The sequence below is a fragment of the Oncorhynchus mykiss genome, chromosome 3 (genome assembly GCF_057628025.1).
Source record: "Oncorhynchus mykiss isolate SJ-2025 chromosome 3, ASM5762802v1, whole genome shotgun sequence".
Classification (NCBI taxonomy): Eukaryota; Metazoa; Chordata; class Actinopteri; order Salmoniformes; family Salmonidae; genus Oncorhynchus; species Oncorhynchus mykiss.
Window position 1 is genome coordinate 52,268,654 of NC_143024.1, and position 21,029 is coordinate 52,289,682.

General features: G+C 42.2%; 1 protein-coding gene across 1 annotated transcript in view; it reads left to right on the forward strand.

Annotated features, from left to right (window-relative positions):
* The window catches only part of dnah7 (dynein, axonemal, heavy chain 7), a 230,777-nt gene that overhangs the window by 102,436 nt on the left and 107,312 nt on the right, over nucleotides 1-21,029 (forward strand). Inside the window, exons 34-40 of the mRNA XM_021596897.3 lie at nucleotides 3,249-3,380; nucleotides 7,096-7,317; nucleotides 8,311-8,508; nucleotides 11,632-11,787; nucleotides 11,994-12,162; nucleotides 12,499-12,625; nucleotides 19,434-19,653. Coding sequence (XP_021452572.3) covers nucleotides 3,249-3,380; nucleotides 7,096-7,317; nucleotides 8,311-8,508; nucleotides 11,632-11,787; nucleotides 11,994-12,162; nucleotides 12,499-12,625; nucleotides 19,434-19,653 — 1,224 coding nt within the window. The remainder of the gene's footprint in view (nucleotides 1-3,248; nucleotides 3,381-7,095; nucleotides 7,318-8,310; nucleotides 8,509-11,631; nucleotides 11,788-11,993; nucleotides 12,163-12,498; nucleotides 12,626-19,433; nucleotides 19,654-21,029) is intronic.

Below are 21,029 nucleotides of genomic sequence, written 5' to 3' on the forward strand. Positions count from 1 at the left end.
ATCTGCCACGCTGGTCCTCAACATGGGGGCCCCTCAAGGGTGCGTGTTTAGTCTCCTCCTGTACTCCCTGTTCACCCACAACTTCGTGGCCAAGCACGACTCCAAAACCATCATTAAGTTTGCTGATGACACAACAGTGTTAGCCCTGATCACTGACAACGATGAGTCAGCCTATAGGGAGGAGGTCAGAGACCTGGCAGTGTGGTCAGAGACCTGGTAACCTCTCCCTCAATGTGAGCAAGACAAAGAAGATGATCGTGGACTACAGGAAAAGGAGGGCCGAACAGGCTGGGGCTGATGTGGCGTTGGTTGAAAGTTTTAAGTTCCTTGGTGTCCACATCACCAACACACTGTCATGATCCTAACACACCAACAAAGTTGTGAAGAAGGCACAACACCTTTTCCCCCCTCTGGAGACTGAAAAGATTTGGCATGGGTCCCCAGATCATCAAAAAGTTCTACAGCTGCAGCATTGAGAGCATCCTGACTGATATGGCAACTGCTCGGCATCCGACCGTAAGGTGCTACAGAGAGTAGTGCGTACAGCCCAGGACATCACTGGGGCCAAGCTTGCGGGTAGCAGAGAGAACAGTCACTATATCACTATATACTAGGCAGTGTCAGAGGAAGGCCCAAAAAATGGTCAAAGACTCCAGTCACCCAGGTCATAGACTGTTCTCTCTGCTACTGCACGGCAAGCAGTACCGGAGCGCCAAGTATAGGTCCAAAAGGCTCCCTAACAGCCACTACCCTCAAGCCATAAGACTGCTGAACAATTAATCAAGTGGCCACCTGGACTACTTGCATTCTGCTACTCACTGTTTATTATATATGCATAGTCACTTTACCCCTACCTAGTGTACAAATGACCTCAACTAACCTGCAGCCCTGCCCATATATATAAATATATATATATATATATATATATATATATATATATATATATACACACACACACACACACACACACACACACACACTTTTTAAAATTAGTTTATTTCGTAAACTCTATTCTTAAAACTAAGTTTCATGGTAACCTGTTATATTCGGGCATGTGACAAATACGATTTGATTTGATTAGAATTACAGTGGCAAGAAAAAGTATGTGAACCCTTTGCAATTGAAATCATTGGTCAGTTCCTTTGACAATATATAAACTAGTCACCCCGCAGTGTTTGTCATTATACCCTGATGAAGACAGCTTATCTGTCAAAACGTTGTTTATCAATTTATTGCATCTGAGCTCCTATAGTGCGGCTCTCCCTTAATTTTAGGTGTTCTACGCTGCTAGCCAGCACCTCACCTAAATAGGTGTGCGTTTATTTCGCCTCTAGATTAACCCTTTGGAATTACCTGGATTTCTGCATAAGTTGGTCATCAAATTTCATCTGATCTTCATCTAAGTCACAACAGACAAACAGTTTAAATACACTAACACACAAATGATTGTATTTTTCTTGTCTGTTGAATACATCATGTAAACATTCACAGTGTAGGTTGGAAAAAGAATGTGAACCACTAGGCAAATGACTTCTCCAAAAGCTAATTGGAGTCAGGAGTCAGCTAACCTGGAGAGGTTGGTTGGAGCTGCCTTGCCCTATAAAAAACACTCACAAAAATGTGAGTTTGCTATTCACAAGAAGCGTTGCCTGATGTGAACAATGCCTCAAACAAAATAGATCTCAGAAGACCCAAGATTAAGAATGGTTGACTTGCATAAAGCTGGAAAGAGTATCTCTAAAAGCTGTGATGTTCATCAGTCCACGGTAAGACAAATTGTCTATAAATGGAGAAAGTTCAGCTCTGTTGCTCTTCTCCCTAGGAGTGGCCGTCCTGCAAAGATGACTGCAAGAGCACAACGCAGAATGCTTAATGAGGTTAAGAAGAATCCTAGAGTATCAGCTAAAGACTTACAGATATCTCTGGAACATGCGAACATCGCTGTTGACGAGTCTATGACACGTAAAACACTAAACAAGAATCGTGTTCATGGGAGGACACCACGGAAGAAGCCACTGCTGTCCAAAAAAAAACATTGCAGCACATCTGAAGTTTGCAAAACTGCAGCTGGGTGTTCCACAGCGCTATTGGAAAAATATTCTGTGGACAGATGAAACTACAGTTGAGTTGTTTGGAAGGAACACACAACATGTGGACAAAAAAAAATGCACAGCACACCAACATCAAAAACCCATCCCAACTGTAAAGTATGATGGAAGGAGCATCGTGGTTTGGGGCTGCTTTGCTGCCTCAGGGCTTGGACAGCTTGCTATCGTCGACAGAAAAATTAATTCCCAAGTTTATCCAGACGTTTTGCAGGAGAATGTTAGGCTGTCCGCCATTTGAAGCTCAACAGAAGTTGGGTGATGCAACAGGACAATGACCCAAAACACAGAATGGCTTCAACAGAAGAAAATACACCTTCTGGAATGGCCCAGTCAGAGTCCTGACCTCAACCCGAATGAGATGCTGTGGCATGACCTCAAGAGAGCAGTTCACACCAGACATCCCTATTAAGGCGAGACCCAAATGCAGCCACAGGAGGCAGATGGTTGGAGTCTTAAAATGTTTATTAATCCAAAGGGATAGGCAAAAAGGTCAAAACCAGATCAGAGTCCAGGAGGTACAGAGTGGCAGACAGGCTCGTGGTGAAGGCAGGCAGAATGGTACAAAGTCCAGAAACAGGTAAGGGTCAAAACTAGGAGGACTAGAAAAAGGAGAATGCAAAACGCAGGAGAACGGGGAAAAACGCTGATTGACTTAGAAACATACAGAAGAACTGGCACAGAGAGACAGGAAACACAAGGATAAATACACTGGGGAAAACAAGTGACACCTGGAGGGGGTGGAGACAATGACGAGGACAGGTGAAACTGATCAGGGTGTGACAATCCCAAGAATATTGCAGAATTGAAACAGTGTTGTAAAGAGGAATGGTCCAAAATCCCTCCTGACTGTTGTGCAGGTCTGATCTGCAACTACAGAAAACGTTTGGTTGAGGTTATTCCTGTCAAAGGAGGGTCAAACAGTTATTAAATACAAGGGTTCACATACTTTTCCCACCCTGCTTTGTGAATGTTTACACGGCGTGTTCAATAAAGTCATGAAAACGTATAATTGTTTGTGTGTTATTAGCTTAAGCAGACTGTGTTTGTATATTGTGACGAATTTATGCAGAAATCCAGGTATTTCGAAAGTGTTCACATACTTTTTCTTGAAGCTGTATATTGGTTGTGTACCTGTTCCAGGAGCTCTCCCCGACATCAGACACAAACCTGGTGAACTCGCTGATGAACTTGATGGATTGCATGATGGACGAGTACAGCGAGGAGGTCAAGATGAAGGGCATGAATGAGAGGGACATCTGCTCCTGGCTAGAGGTGAGGGGTGGGAGAGGCCCTGTGGCGAGGGTCGTGTTCATTAGGGCATGGAATGGAAAACATTTTAAACGCTCTGCTATGGAAACTGAACATGAGTGTTTCTTATTGGACAAGTATGAGAGGTTCCTGTTTTATTCTGTTCTGTGCCTAATAAACGTTACCCAGATGAAGCACTCTGTCACACACACCGTGCACAATGTAACCGTAACATTTTAAGTAGACAATTTAATAGTTGACCATTTTGAATCAATTAATAGGTGCTTCATTCTAAATGAGTTTGAAAACACTAAAGACTGTTAACTTTAAGTTCAGAGAAGTAGTTGCCACCTTCTCATGAACATGCTAAAAGAGGGTTATCTCTGAATGTATCCCTGATTGATATCCACTTGTTTGGTAAAATAAATGTAAACGCTAAAAAAAAGTACCACCTCCACTGAGACCCAAAATGTTTTAGTAGATGAGCCAGTTCCTATTGATGTTTCGGTGCTGAATGAATCATATATTGTGAAAGCAGTGGTATTATCACAGATAGAACAATGAGACAGATATTTCCCCGTATGTATAAATGTGAAGCATCCACTTGGCGTTTCCACTCACTACCAAATATGATTGTAAGAGGAAAACCAGTGGCTGGCAGTGGGAAAAGATGGATTTTGTCGTGTCTTTGGCTATGCCGGATTAAGTGATATGACATGCTATTCTATAAAATAATTTCTCTGTAATTAATATTACCTGATTAAGCTAATCAGGTAGATAATTAACCACAAAATAATGTTTATAGAGCTGTTATCTTCCGAATAAATAAATAGACCTAGTAATATTTTACATCAATAGCGGTCAATTTTTAATCGTCACCTTGTTTAGTCTCATCTGAAAGTGATAAATTATTGGTTATCTTCACGAACCCTGGCTAACAAGTTGAATCAGCAATAGAACATTTGGTTTAATTATTTATTTATTAAATACCTAAATAATCACACAGAATGGATCATACATTGATTACAAATTATGTCATAAAGGAAACATCCCTGGTGGACGGAACAGATACGATGGCTGGTTACACAAAGAGAGGGGGTTGGGTTTGAGTGAAAGACTGAGTAACAAAGGGAGAAGCTATGCTATCGTAAATACAGAATCTTATGCATTCTAAATAACCGCCCATTTGGAAAAGGAGAATGCAATAAATATTAACTCTGAGCTGCACTTTGATAGATTGTTTGTCGATGGAAGGCCGGTTTGTCATTTGTGGATCTCTGGTCCTCTGAAGAATGTCTAGTGGTGAACTGGAGCGTGGTAGATTGGATACTCTGTCCGTCCTCTCCTAGCCCACGTTTAGCGACTGCTGCTAACTCAACGGCTAGGAGGTATCACTTCTGGAGTGAATAAGAGTTCAAAGTTCATACCAAGTTGCCATACTTTTAAGCTTGTGCTATATTCTGGCTTGTTTAGTCGAAATTCATCCTTCTGGCGTGTAGGTCGTCACCTAATTTCGTTAGATTCTTGCTGAGGTTGGCTTAGTTCTGTAGGTGGTCTTTGTCCTTTCAACGTGGGGACCTCAAGTCCACACGTCCTTGGAACAGCTTATTATCTGAGCCCTTTTAACGTGGGACTGTCGCCTTAACGTCCTCGGAACAGTAAGTTACATTTTCGTCAAGGGCTTCTATATAATATAGAAGGGGAGAGGAGGGCGTGTTTCATAGTTTATAACCAATGTCTGTTCACATGGGCAGGGCCACTGAGTTGAGCATAGTTCACTCATGAAAATCCAATTCTCTCATTTGGAAGCTAAAATTACATGTAATATTTTCACAAATAGTTTCATATTTAAACATTTAAATTGCACAACAATTCCATGTGAATCTGATAACTATAATGTGTAGACTTTCCAAAATACAGTTTGTCATCCTATCATTAGTGATAATGTCTCAGATGACAACTGATCTGTCATCATATTCTTTAAGTACCAACGCATATTTTCAGCTGGTTGGATTACCGAAATGTGGTTCCTTTCCCCACACCTTATGATGTTCCCAGACTCTTTATGTTTAACAAAGGCTTTTCAAGAGTCCTTCTGTAGATTCAAGAGAGAAGAGGAAAGGGAGAAAGGTATTTATGGGGAGGTCATAAACATCACCCACAGACCAACCCACAGTTTTCTTATTGATGAAACATTTTGATCTCAATAGTTTTTTGTTGTCAAAACTAGAATCTGCTTTGAACAGAGTGGACTAAGTTTTGTAGACTTTACCCCTTGCCAAAGTTGTAAAAATCTGTGCAAAGGCAAATGTAGTTATTACACACGCACACTTCACCAAGTAAGTGTTCTCTAATGGAAATATGCAGATGCGGGCTAGAATGGGCCAATAGGATCTCGCTAGCTCGTGCTTGGCTCTGCCCACCTCCTTGCCTGTTCTGCCCACTATGACTAATTTGTTTCTATTGGAAACGACCGGCTGTGGTCTATCTTGGTTTAGTTATAAAACATATTTGGTATTATTCTTCCTGTGGCATACTATACTGATGATATCCTCTTTGCTTTCAGCTAGTTTCAGCTAGTCTTCTTATCAAAGCATTGAATTAATAACCATTTCTGCTGTATGGTTTATTTTTGTTGTAGATTTTATCGTAGGCCAGCCATTCTCAATAGGCAGACCGTGGTCTGGATCTGGACCCAGGACGACGTCAATACGACCGCGGGTACAATTGCAGGAAATTATCTTTAAAATACATAATGTTCTCACTGCCAACAAGAGAGGTGCGAACAGTTTGTGTCAAGGACAGTGCTTGCATGTGTGTCAGGGCTCGACATTCAGGCCTTCCCGCTTACCCGGCAACATCTGCATTTGTATTTAATCTTTCACAATCTTCTGACACCTCACACTTATCAACCAGCATTTGGTTTCCTAGCGGAGGCAAAAATGTCAAAGCCTTCCCTCTCCGTCTTGAGTGAGCCTCGCCTCAGTAGGCCAAGTCCTGAATACTCACGCCAAACCCACCTCCGTGGGAAATTCCCTAAAAACACGTCACTTCGATACAGCTATGACTTTTTTGTAGCAGGTTAGGAGAATTAGGTTAAGGTTAGGGTTAGCTAAAATGCTCTCATAACCTGCTACGAAAATGCACTTGTATCAAAGTGAAATGTTTTTACGTAGTCCCTGTCTGTGGAGATGGGAAGCCAATCAATTCAAAGTTTAACATCAGCACAGGCATTCCACAATCACAGAATAAAAGTCCTCCACCTGCTTTTCAGTCTTTTTTCATATCAGACATCCTACACAGCATTGTCATTATTAGCAAATAAAGGTTTACTAAGGCCTACACTATGGAGCTGCTTGCTAATCAAGACAAATATTATTTACACAAATCACTTGTTGGTTAAATAAATAAAAAAATATGAATTTTGTAAAAAATTATATTCTGTAGTCAGGGTTATTCAACTCTTACCCTACTAGGTCCGGAGCCTGCTGGTTTTCTCTTCTACCTTATTGCGCTTTACTGAGTTTGTGGCGGTCTCTTGGAACTGCTACAGAAAGGATACCTCTACGTTGATTTATACTCCCTGCTTACCTGACATTGTCAGCCATGCTCGAGTGATAAAAAAAAAAATATTTGTAATGGAATCCTTCCTGCATTCCATTTGTGTTTTATCACCTGATAAATCTTTATTGTGAGCATTTTGTGAGATTCTGACTATCATTCTATCTTGGCACCACAGGGCATCTTCATCTTCTGCCTGGTGTGGTCGGTGGGTGCCAGCTGTACGGAGTCCGGACGGGTGAAGTTTGACAGCCTGGTTCGGGAGATGATGGAGGGTGCCTTGAGCGAAGAGACACGGGCACGCCATGGCATCCTAGAACATGTGGAGTCTCCTGCCAAGCAGCTGACTGTGCCTCTGCCCACGGAGGGCACACTCTATGAGTATCGCTTCATTAAAGAGGTGAGATTGGTCAGGACCAGGTAAGACCTACAATAAGCTCCACATAGTGAGTCTCACGTTAATGTTGATTGTTGAAGAGCCAACTGTGAGTTTGACTGTAAATAAGACTCAATAGCGCAATGAAGCCAAATTAAGTCGGTTAAGACAGCGTCTCATGGAGACATAATTTGCGCAGTTTGAGCTTCTCAAGGAAGTGACTCAAGTTATCTCAAGTTGAAGGCTGACTGCTTACTGCAGGTTGCCATTAGCAATTAAATTATCCTAATAACTTTTTCTGCGTGTGATTTTATAATAATTGGATCAAGGACATACATCTGGTGTATTAGAAGCAATTATTGGTACCATTGTCTTCGATTTCTGTATTTTATTTACATGAAGATTGACCATGAAGATTTTCATTTTTCAATTCACTATAATGGGGGATCCTGTTTTCTGCTAACAATGCCTTCAGTACTGTAGTGACTTAGCTCTTATTACTTATTTATATATTAAGAAAGACTCCGAATACAAGGAATTGAAAGTGGAGCTTCACATTTACTAAAACAAGTTAGTACCAGAATATTATAGAACAACACTGCGCATGACCAAGGGTTCTCCATTCTTAAAGGGGACATCAGTAATTAACAGAACATAACAAGTACCGTGGTCGTCCTTGAACTTCCATGGTTTCAATGAGAGGGGCAGTAGTTTTCAGGTTTGTACGGTAGCCCTGAGATGCAAAGTAGCACCTTATCTGCAGGGGTCAACTGTAAGTCTTAAGGAGTGAGTACTGCACCCAGTAATACAATACTGTGCCACTTGCCAACATCCATTTGCTATATCACTATCACAGTAAGGCAACTTCCAATGAGCTTAATTGAATTGTGTTTCCAGTGAGTGGATATCGAGTTGCTCTCAGACATTAAATTAGTAAGCGATCACTTTAAGGCCTAAATAAATTAACAGTTTGTGGTAATTTCTTTTTTTTAAATAAAATAATGTATTCTTCTACAGGGCCCAGGGAGGTGGGAGTTGTGGACAGACGAGTTGAAGATGGCGCCCCCTATCCCCAAGGATGTGCATTTCAACCAGATCATTGTTCCCACGGAGAACACAGTGCGCTACACAGCTCTAATGGAGCTGCTTATCACCCACCAGAAGCCCACCATCTTCATCGGCCCCACAGGCACTGGCAAAAGTGTCTACATCATTGTGAGTGGCCTCTTATCTCAGTCAACCGATCAGAACATTATTTATCAATTATCTCAATCAGCCACTCATCTGTGTCTCATTTTACACCAATTATTTCAATCAGCCAATCAGTGTCTGATTTTACACCAGTCTCAACAATGGGTTACAATAATGGCCTTGGAAGTTCTTACTTGGCTTGGTTTTAATGTTCCTTGTAAAAGCCTTTTCCATCCTCCCATTGATCCTCCAGTCCAGCTAATCGATCGATCAGATTTTCTGTACTGATTTTCTGACCCTATATGTCTATGTGCATTTAAGTGATGAGCCTGTAATAATTGCCTCAATGTTTGAGGTCACTTGCCTTAAACACATTACCTTCACAGTATATAAGCACTCTTACTCTACCAACAACGGCATAATCAAACATATTGAATCAACCAGACACCACTAAAAGTGGCCGGTAGAAGTTAGCCTCCCCTTAGGCAACCCTAGCAGCCCCATAGCACCTTAGGTACATCACCTGTCTGCCTGGTCTTCCTGTAGACACATTAGCTTGTAGATCAGACACCACCTACTCTAATACTGCTCACTGGGGCTTCCTCTCCCCATCTAGCCCAGCTGTGCTCTGTCTGACAGAGCAGAACCGACTGCCCGTAACCATGCCTGGCAGAGCAGGGCATCTCCGGCGTGCCAGGGGTGATAAACGAGCACCCGGCCTGGGCTCGACAGTGGGCACGCCCTGCCGACAGATACATTGTACATGCTGCCGTCACTGCCAAGCTCTCCCGCCAGCTGCGCTTCCTATTTTCGGCTCTGAGGAGGAGAGAGGTGTGACAGCGCAGGCCTCCCGATCAATCATGTTAACAGCCTCCATCCATTCTCTAGCTCGTTACACACCAACGTTCTATAAATGCTGCACTGGAATTATTATATAACCATTTTTTCTGGGGGGGGCACTGTGTAGGGGGTCTCGGATGGTTGAGGGGGGTTGGTGGCCTGGCGGTTGGGAGCTTGGGCTGGATGCTGATGGGTCGCTGGTTCGGGTCCCCGTTTTTGACCTTGTGGGAGATCTGTCGACAAGCCCTTGAGCGGGGCTTTGACCATGGGTCGCTCTGGATGGGAGTCTGTTAGATGACTGAATGTGATGTAGATGTTGAGCGGCTTTACTGCAAGTCATTTGTATGTTTAAAAAATATATTGATTTCATTCTTGTTTCCTGACCGATTCCGCGTTGGGGGGTTCCACTAAGCATAAGACGTTTTTGTCGCGCAATTTTACATCCAATGTGTGACACATGGATTTCCCAAACTCCGTTTTAGACTAAACTGAGTTCATGAGCAAAATTATCGTATTTACACTTTGTAGTCTATTTTTACACTAGCAAAACTGTTTGACTAATATCGATGCAGCATAGGCTGTTTTCAAAGGGATGCGTTGCTTTTTAAAGGCAGTCGCTTTTTAAGCATCAAATATGTTGTTTCAGTAATGTTTATGACTGAATTGTGAATAATGAGGAGTGAGAACGTTACAGTCTCACAAATATCATACCCCTCCAAAAATGCTAACGTCCCCTGTTATTGTAATGGTGAGTTTAGCATGTCTTGGGGGTATGATATTTGTGCGTCTGTAACTTTCTCACTCATCATTATTCACTATTCATTCAGGATTATTCAGAATCTTGGAAGCATCCACATTCATTTAGAAGTGATAAGAAACATATTATATTCTTATTTACAATACAAGTTACTGTAAGGGTTGCGGAACTGGTGGAAGTGGAGTCAGACTCAGGAGAACAAAAATAGGTAATAGCCAGAGCAGTTTATTTCAAAAGCAACGGCAATAAAAAACAAAAAATCTACATGGGTACAAAACCCGACCCGCACCAGTATCATAGTGCACAAGCACTTACAAACATACAATTCCACACAAGGACATGGGGGGAACAGAGGGTTAAATACACAACACTTAATGAGGGAAATGGAAAGCAGGTGTGTAGGAAAACAAGATAAAACAAATGGAAAGTGAAAAGTGGATCGACGATGGCTAGCAGACTGGTGACGTCGACCCGCCGAACACCGCCCAAACAAGGAGAGGAAACGACTTCGGTGGAAGTCCTGACAGTTACTCCAAAATGACACAATACATGATTTACCATAAATTCCTATTGGGCACAAATTAATCTGTAATACAACCAAAACAAACATCAAATGCGTCTAACAAATGTGTAGAGTCACAACCTTGATGAGTCATAGCGTGTTATGAATATTGGACCAAATACTTAACTTTTTTTAATACTTCAATGCACATATAAGTACATTTGTCCTAAAATGGGGGGGGGGACTATGTACAAAAAGTGCTGTAATTTTGAAATGGTTCACCCGATATGGATAAAATACCCTAAAATTAAAGCTGACAGTCAGAACTGTAACCTCATTGTCATGGTATTATTTCCAATACAAAATGCTGGAGTACAGAGCCAAAATAACAACAGAAAAATGTGTCACTTCTGCAGGCCAATTCAGAACTTGAACGTTCAATTATTTTAGAAAATAATTCACCCTATATTTACTTCAGTGAGTACTGAGAAAGTGCTTACTGTAGTAGGTGCAAGAAAAAGCTCATTGTAAAAGCATCATTTTTTTAAATCCAATTCCTAGAACACTACAAGAGGGACTCAAAATACCAGCTTGAGACGAGCAAAACAGAAGAGTGTTGCGTAATAAGTGTTCTTATTTTCCAGTTAAAATTCATAATATCCTAAATCTTCTGTGATCATGCAATCAAAATAATAGTAATAAGTCAACTCACAATGTATGGCTAGGCTATTTGATTACATTACCTCAAACTCATATTTAGAGACTGTAGTTTAGACCATCCCCTCAACCCCCCACTTAAAACTGTCTGTAAGGAATTGGTGCAAAGGACCATGATTCTCAAAGAACCATCTGAAACAGCTGTTATAGTCACAAAGGAAAAACACTTTTTACACTACAGTGCCAATACGAACCGATCTGTGCTGGCTCATATATTTTCTTTTCAACTTCTCAACAGTCCTCTCCAGGATGGTTCTAGCTACTATGATGAATGTTTAACCAACAGTTCAGTAGTGTGAAACAACCCTAACTTCCCACAAACTCTCTGCAGGACTTTCTGTTGAACCGTCTGAATAAGGATGTATATAGCCCCCTGATGATTAACTTCTCAGCACAGACCACAGCCGCCCAGACACAGAACATCATCATGTCAAAGCTAGATAAGCGCCGCAAAGGGGTGTACGGCCCGCCCATGGGCAAGAGAACGGTAGGTTTGCCAGGCTCTGTGTGTGTGCACATGGATGGATGCGTGCGTGCATGCGTGACTGACATTGTCATGCGTGTATGTGTTTAATTCTTGAATAATAATAATGGTGTTGATAAGCCCTCGATGTAGTGTTGTGCTGACAGTGAAAAGTACTATTGCAGCAGAGTGAAAGACATTGTAGTTTAATAAGTTCTTCATTTGTCCAGGTGGTGTTTGTGGACGACGTGAACATGCCGGCCAGGGAGACGTACGGGGCCCAGCCCCCCGTGGAGCTGCTGCGTCAGTGGCTGGACCACTGGAACTGGTACGACATGAAGGACTGCTCCATGATCAAGCTAGTGGACATCCAGATCATGTGTGCCATGGGACCACCCGGTGAGTCTAGCACGTACAGCTCAGCTGTCCCTTTACTGAGTTTATTTGCTCACACTTTTTTTCACAACACTATTCAGCAGTTGCTGTTTATTTAAATACCAATTTTTATTCAATGTATTATTATTAATCTTTCTTAGGGGGGCATTGAAAGAAGCGTTTAAAAGGTTTACATGCTATCACAGTCATTTGTCCCAAGTGCGCTTTCTACATTTTCTAACTCTGTGCCCCTATGGAAACTGATTTGAGGATTTGGGGAGGGTGAGCTGGTCTTAGATCTGAGCCTAAGGGCACCTTCTACCGAAAGCCATTTTCAAAGCATTGGATTTCTGCCCTCAGGTGGTGGGAGAAACCCAATCACAGCTCGCTACCTACGCCACTTAAACACGGTCACCATCAACGACTTTGACGAGAAGACCATGTACACAATTTTCTCCAGAATCATGGACTGGCACCTCACTATAAGGTAACAATATAGTGTTGCTGAGAAGTTAGCCCTCTCTTCAGCAACATAGATAGATAGTTCAGCCTAGATATACAGTACATATTTAGGCCTAGACCTAACCTCCTAGACAATTAAACCCTTTCGGGTCGTTCCACCTCAAATAGCACAAAACAGAGAATTTCGACCTCCACCATTTCAGATTGTTCTGAAATCGTTTCTGTAGTTAGTTACCGGTAACATTTGCATACCTGCAATTATTTTGTTGAAATATAATATGATCTCTGAGATCAAATAGGCCGTTGTAATTAATAGGATTCATATAATATTCAATAAATGAAGTACCTAACATCCGATTTGGAAAAAACTTCTAACAATGAGGAATTCAAATAAAATGGCCAAAAGCCACCCACGGACCCCCCACACCGCTGCTGAAAAAAATCCTAGGGGAAACACTGTATTGTCACAGAACAGTTGGTGCCATATGGAGGATAGTTAGCCCAACTCTGTACCTATAAGAGGTTATAACATGGCATATACACACAGTTGTCATGAAGTGGTATGTATTTTGCAATGTTCTGTGATTTGTCAAGTACACTCCTTGTCACGTTCGTCATAAGGAGTAGACCAAGATGCAGCGTGGTATGTTCCCATCCTTTATTTTGGAATAGAAACCTTCAAAGAACAAAACAACAAAGCGAACAAACGAAACGTGAAGCTATAATAATGCTCACAGGCATCTGATACATAGACAAGATCCCACAAAGCACAATGGGGAAATGGCTACCTAAATATGATCCCCAATCAGAGACAACGATAAACAGCTGCCTCTGATTGGGAACCATAACAGGCCAACATAGATATACAATTCCCCTAGATAACCCACCCTTAACCTTTCTAGCGGAACCCCTCGACAACATTCCGCTGAAAAGGCATTGCGTAAAATAAAAAAATATTTTTCAGAAAAATGTAACTTTCACACATTAACACGTCCAATACAGCAAATAAAATATAAACATCTCGTTAATCTACCCATTGTGTCGGATTTCAAAAATGCTTTACAGCGAAAGCACAACAAATGATTATGTCAGGTCATAGCCAAGTCGAAAAAAACACAGCCATTTTTCTAGCCAAAGGTAGGACAAAAAGCAGAAATATAGATAAAATGTATCACTAACCTTTGATGCCCTTCATCAGATGACACTCATAGGACATCATGTTATACAATACATGTATGTTTTGTTCGATAATGTGCATATTTATATCCAAAAATCTCAGTTTACATTGCCGCCTTACGTGCAGTCATGTTGCAGTAATGTGTTGATTCCAAAACATCCAGTGATTTTGCAGAAATACTCATAATAAACATTGATAAAAGATATGTGTTATTCACAGAATTAAAGATAGACTTCTCCTTAATGCAACCACTGTGTCAGATTTAAAAACAAAAAAAAAATACGAATAAAGCATAAGCTGAGAATGGCGCTCAGAACCCAATCCAGCCAGAGAAATATTGGCCATTTTGGAGTCAACAGAAGTTAGAAACAACACTATAAATATTCACTTAACTTTGTTGATCTTCATCAGAAGGCACTCCCAGGAATCTCAGTTCGACAATAAATGACTGATTTGTTCCATAAAGTCCATCATTTATGTCCAAATAGCCACTTGTTGTTAGCGTGTTCAGCCCAGTAATCCATCTTCATGAGGCGCAGGCACTTCATCCAGACAAAGACTCGAAAAGTTATGTTACAGTCCTTTAGAAACATGTCAAATGATGTATGGAATCAATCTTTAGGATATTTTTAACATAAAACATCAGTAATGTTCCAACCGGAGAATTCCTTTGTCTTCAGAAAAGCACTGGAACGAGAGGTAACTCTGTTTGGAGCGCACGTCATGAGACCAAGGCACTCTGCCAGACCACTGACTCAAAGAGGTCTCATGAGCCCCTCCTTTATAGTAGAATCGTCATTCAAGTTTCTAAAGACGGTTGACATCTAGTGGAAGCCGTAGGAAGTGCATCCATATCCATATCTCAATGTGTATTCTGAAAAACTACAAACTTCAGATGTCCCAGTTCCTGGTTGGATTTTTCTTAGGTTTTCGCCTGCCATATGAGTTCTGTTATACTCACAGACATAATTCAACAGTTTTAGAAATTTCAGAGTGTTTTCTATCCAATACTAATAATAATATGTATATATTAGCATCTGGGACATAGTAGGAGGCAGTTCACTCTGGGAATGCTATTTATCAAAAGTGAAATTGCTGGCCCCTATCCCAAAAAGTTTAATCACACCCCGACCTAACCAATATAGAGAATAAACAGCTCTCTATGGTCAGGGCACTGGAGGTCTAGAGCGTAGAGCTGGCACAACCCGTCATGGCTGGATGCTCACTTTAGCCTGGCAAGTGCGGGGCGCTGGCACAGGACGCACTGGCTGGGCAGCTGCACTGGCGACACAGTGCGTAGAGCCGGTGCAGGATATCCTGGACCGAGGAGGCATACTGGAGACGAGCAGTGCGAGGAGCTGGCACAGAACACACCGGGCTGTGGATGCGCACTGGAGACACATTGCGTGTCTCCGCAAAACATGCTCCTCACAGCAACTGTCTTACTCCAGACACCAAACCAGCCACTCTACCTCATCACTCCCCTCAACTATCTTACAATTATCCTCGCTCAATCTATCCCAACATTCCTTCGCCGATCACTCCGTGTGCCCCTCCCCAATTTTTTTTTTGAGGCTGCCTCCCGGGCTTCCGTCATGGCTGCGAACCCCGGTGTCGTCGTTGTCCTTCCTTCACAGCTTGCGTCTGCTTCCATGGAAGGCTTTCGTCTCCTGCCATTACCTCCTCCCAAGTCCAGGATGTCTTTACCTCCTAGATATCCTCCCAGGCCCAGGATACCTGCTCCTCTTGGCCACGCTGCTTGGTCAGTTTGTGGTGGGATCTTCTGTCACGTTCGTGGAGTAGACCAAGATGCAGCGTGGTATGTTTCCATCCTTTATTTTGGAAGAGAAAACTTCAAAGAACAAAGCGAACAAACGAAACGTGAAGCTACAATAATGCTCACAGGCAAATGTGCATAGACAAGATCCCACAAAGCACAATGGGGAAATGGCTACCTAAATATGATCCCCAATCAGAGACAACGATAAACAGCTGCCTCTGATTGGGAACCATACCAGGCCAACATAGATATACAATTCCCATACACCCATTCCCATACATTCCCATGCACCCTTACTCACAACCCGACCTAACCAACATAGAGAATAAACAGCTCTCTATGGTCAGGGCGTGACACTCCTATATTCTCGTATTCACATATTAACATTACTCCTATCTTTCAACACGCATGTTTTAACGAGTAAATTGTCATGTAAATTGTTAAGACAAACCTGCATGATTGAAGGTAATGAGGGTCAAAGCCTGGCTACATCTTCTCAAATTACTATATGACACTTTTATTTCCAGGTTTTGCCAAAGGGTTCTGTTGATAGTATTGACAGACAGCTGTAAGAATATTAAAAGATAAATATACAATGCAGAAAACTAAAGATCAATGGAACTAGTTGTTTTTCTTTAATGGGGAAGTGAAGATTAATGGGTCAGGGACATGGGTTGTTTTTCAGCTCAACAACTGTTTAGAATCTGTGTAGGGGTTCCAGTCCGGGACTCATACAGTTAAAAATCAAATCAAATGTATTTATAAAGCCCTTCTTACATCAGCTGATATCTCAAAGTGCTGTACAGATATCCAGCCTAAAACCCCAAACAGCAAGCAATGCAGGTGTAGAAGCACGATGGCTAGGAAAAACTCCCTAGAAAATCCAGAACCTAGAAAGAAACCTAGAGAGGAACCAGGCTATGAGGGGTGGCAAGTCCTCTTCTGGCTGTGCCGGGTGGAGATTTTAACAGAAGATGGCCAAGATGTTCATAGAAATGTTCATAGATGACCAGCAGGGTCAAATAATAATAATCACAGTGGTTGTCGAGGGTGCGACAGGTCAGCACCTCAGGAGTAAATGTCAGTTGGCTTTTCATAGCCGATCATTCAGAGTATCTCTACCACTCCTGCTGTCTTTAGAGAGTTGAAAACAGCAGGTCTGGGACAGGTAGCACGTCCGGTGAACAGGTCAGGGTTCCATAGCCGCAGGCAGAACAGTTGAAACTGGAGCAGCAGCAAGGCCAGGAGGACTGGGGACAGCAAGGAGTCATCAGGCCAGGTAGTCCTGAGGCATGGTCCTAGGGCTCAGGTCCTCCGATAGAGAAAAAGAAAGAAAGAGAGGGAAATAAAGAGAGAATTAGTGAGAGCATACTTAAATTTACACAGTACACCGGATAAGACAGGAGAAGAACTCCAGATATATCAGACTGACCCTAGCCCCCCGACACATGAACTACTGCAGCATAAATACTGGAGGATGAGACAGGAGGGGTCGGGAGACACTGTGGCCCCATCCGACAATACCCCTGGACAGGGCCAAACAGGCAGGATATAACCCCACCCACTTTGCCAAAGCACAGCCCCCACACCACTAGAGGGATATCTTCAACCACCAACTTACCATCTTGAGACAAGGCTGAGTATAGCCCACAATAGATTTCCGCCACGCCAAAACCCAAGGGGGGCACCAACCCAGACAAAACTAGGTCCAGAGTATGACTGTGGTAGTGAGTAGGTCCGGAGACATGTTGTACAAAATCCACTGAGTCGATGATGGCTCCGAAAGCCTTTTGGATTGGGTCTGTGGACTTTTCCATGGGAATATTAAAGTCACCAAAAATATGAATATTATCTGCCATGACTACAAGGTCTGGTAGGAATTCAGGGAACTCAGTGAGGAACATGTTAGCAACATCTTCGCCTTTGCAGGATGCGCAGGGGATATGGTCACTAGAGTAACCAGGAGGTGAGGCCTCATTTAACACAGTAAAGGCTTAAGCCATGTTTCAGTCAGGCCAATGACATCAATATTATGATCAGTGATAAATTAGTTAATTGACTATAACTGCCTTGGAAGTGAGGGATCTAATGTTAGGTAGCCCTATTTTGAGATGTGAGGTATCTCAATCTTTTTCTATAATGGCAGGAATGGAGGAGGTCTTCATTCCAGTGAGGTTGCTAAGGCGAACATCGCCATGTTTAGTTTCGCCCAAACTAGGTCGAGGCACAGACACGGTCTCAATGGGGATAGTTGAGCTGACTACACTGACTGTGCTAGTGGCAGACTCCTCTAAGCTGGCAGGCTGGCTAACAGCCTGCTGAAGTCGGAAGTTTACATACACCTTAGCCAAATACATTTAAACTCACTTTTTCACAATTCCTGACATTTAATCCTAGTAAAAATTCCCTGTTTTTGGTCAGTTAAGATCACCACTTTGTTGTAATTAAGAATGTGAAATGTCAGAATAATAGTAGAGAGAATGATTTATTTCCGCTTTTATTTCTTTCATCACATTCTCAGTGGGTCAAAAGTTTACATACCTGCGAGACTTCTCCCGCGTCATCCAGGGCATTTGTCTGTCCCGACCTGAAACAGCTGAGAACCCCAGCGCCATCAAGCGCCTCTGGGTGCATTAGTATTTGGTAACATTGCCTTTAAATTGTTTAACTTGGGTCAAACGTTTTGGGTAGCCTTCCACAAGCTTCCCACAGTAAATTGGGTTGAATTTTGGCCCATTTCTCCTGACAGAGCTAGTGTAACTGAGTCAGATTTGACGGCCGCCTTGCTCGCACATGCTTTTTCAGTTCTGCCCACAAATGTTCTATAGGATTGAGGTCATGGCTTTGTGATTATTTTGTACCTGTTTCCTCAAACATCTTCACAAGGTCATTTGCTGCTGTTCTGGGATTGATTTGCACTTTTCGCACCAAAGTACGTTCATCTCTAGGAGACAGAACACGTCTCCTTCCTGAGCGGTAGGACGGCTGCGTGGTCCTATGGTGTTTATACTTGCATACTATTATTCGTACAGATGAACGTGGTACCTTCAGGTATTTGGAAATTGCTCCCAAGGATGAACCAGAACTACAATTTTTGTTCTGAGGTCTTGGCTGATTTATTTTGATTTTCCCATGATGTCAAGCAAAGAGGCACTGAGTTTGAAGGTAGGCCTTGAAATACATCCACAGGTACACCTCCAATTGTCTTAAATGCCTAACAGAAGCTTCAAAAGCCATGACATAATTTTCTGGAATTTTCCAAGCTGTTTAAAGGGGCATTCAACTTAGTGTATGTAAACTTCTGACCCACTGAAATTGTGATACAGTGAATTATAAGTTAAATAATCTGTAACAATTGTTGGAAAAATTACTTGTGTCATGCGCAAAGTATATGTCCTTACCGACTTGCCAACCTAAGTTTATTTAAACTTCCGACTTCAACTGTAGCTATATGTGGCAAGTTGTCATTGGTCCAAATGATCTATACATTGAAGCTGACATGTGATACTTTGTATTTTCACCATTGGCCCAATTTTGCTGCAATGAATTCTAATTGGTCAACCACAGGTTCGATTTTTGTTTAAACTACATCCTGTCTCTTTGTTCAGTGGAGAAACAATGAGAACAGAGAAGAATGAAGATCAACCATCCACTTTCCAGCATAACAACTATGATTTGTTCTCTTTTAATAAATATATTTCTCTCCCCTTGATTTGCTTTAGGGTCTGTGTTGTTGAAGAATATCATAAATTGCTAACATGGCTGAGGCTATTGTGTGTGTGAGTGTGCGTGTGTGTGTGCGTATGTGGAACGTTTGCACAATTGTTATTGTGTATATATAATATAATTTATAACTCCTCACCTCTTCCTCACCAGGTTTGCTTTCCCCAAGCCATTTGCAACGCTGACCGCTCAGATCATAAATGGCACAATGTCTGTGTACCAGGAGGCCACCAAGAACCTGCTGCCAACCCCGGCCAAGTCCCACTACCTTTTTAACCTGCGAGACTTCTCCCGCGTCATCCAGGGCATTTGTCTGTCCCGACCTGAAACAGCTGAGAACCCCAGTGCCATCAAGCGCCTCTGGGTGCATGAGGTATGTATACAGGGCTCAGTATTCACTCACGCTTGCCCGGGACAGGTAAAAAAAGAAATAATTCAGACAAGCAGAACATAGATGTAAAGTAAAAAAGTCACTAAAATCACAATATCAAATATTTTATCCTATCAGAATTGGATCAAAGTGTCCTCCGGATGCGATGTGTTGCAGACTTTCATCTCCCAAACTCTGCCCTTGCATTACCGTGGTGTTATCTATCCATATGGGAAGTACAAATATTGGGAGAAATTAATTAAGTTGAGTGGCAAATTAATTGTAATTTTATTAACATTAATGCAACAAAACAAATCTAACTTTTCAAGACAGGCGTTAATCTTGTGTTAGGCACAGCGCATCGGAGTAGAAACCATTGAAAGGCACAAACGGTCTTTCGATCACATGTGGTTGTGATGGAAGACTGATTGCTTCCAACAAGAGTACACAACTTGCACATTTACAGCTATCTTTGACATTTTTTTTTATGTCTTAAAGGGGCAGTGTTGTTCACTACCTAACCAAAAGTGTGCACACCTTCCCCTCAAACATCTCATTCCAAAATTATGGGCATTAAGATGGAGTTGGTCCTCCCCTTTTCTGCTATAGCCTCCACTCTTCTGGGATGGCTTTCCACTAGATGCTGGAACATTGCTGTAGGGACTTGCTTCCATTCAGGGACAAGACCATTAGTGAGGTCGGGCTCTGATGTTGGGCGATTAGGCCTGGCTCGCAGTCAGCGTTCCATTTTTTCCCAAAGGTGTTTGATAGGGTTGAGGTCAGGGCTCTGTGCAGGCCAGTTAAGTTCTTCCACACCGATCTCTACAAATAATTTCTGTATGGACCTCGCTTTGTGTACTGGGGCATTGTCATGCTGAAACAGGAAATGGCCTTTTCCCAAATAGTTGCCACAAATTTGGAAGCACAGAATCGTGTAGAATGTTGTAGGGTTAAGATTTTCCTTCACTGGAACTAAGGGCCTAGCCCAAACCATGAATAACGGTCCCAGACCATTTTTCCTTCTCCACCAAACTTTAGAGTTGGCACTATGCATTTTGTCAGGTAGTATTCTCCTGGCATCCGCCAAGCCCAGATTCGTCTGTCAGACTGCCAGATGGTGATGCGTTATTGATCACTCCAGAGAATGTTTCCAATGCTCCAGAGCCCAATAGCGGCGAGCTTTACACCACTTCAACCGATGCTTGGCAATGCACATGGTGCTCTTAGGCTTGTGTGTAATAATAATAATAATAATAATAATTAATTTTATTTTGTGAAATGATTTGTTGCATCATACAACACCAAAACAAATTTCAGTCACCTTTTTAGCCCATGGTGATAGACATTTATTTTTATTTTTGGACTTGAGCTTTAGGCTT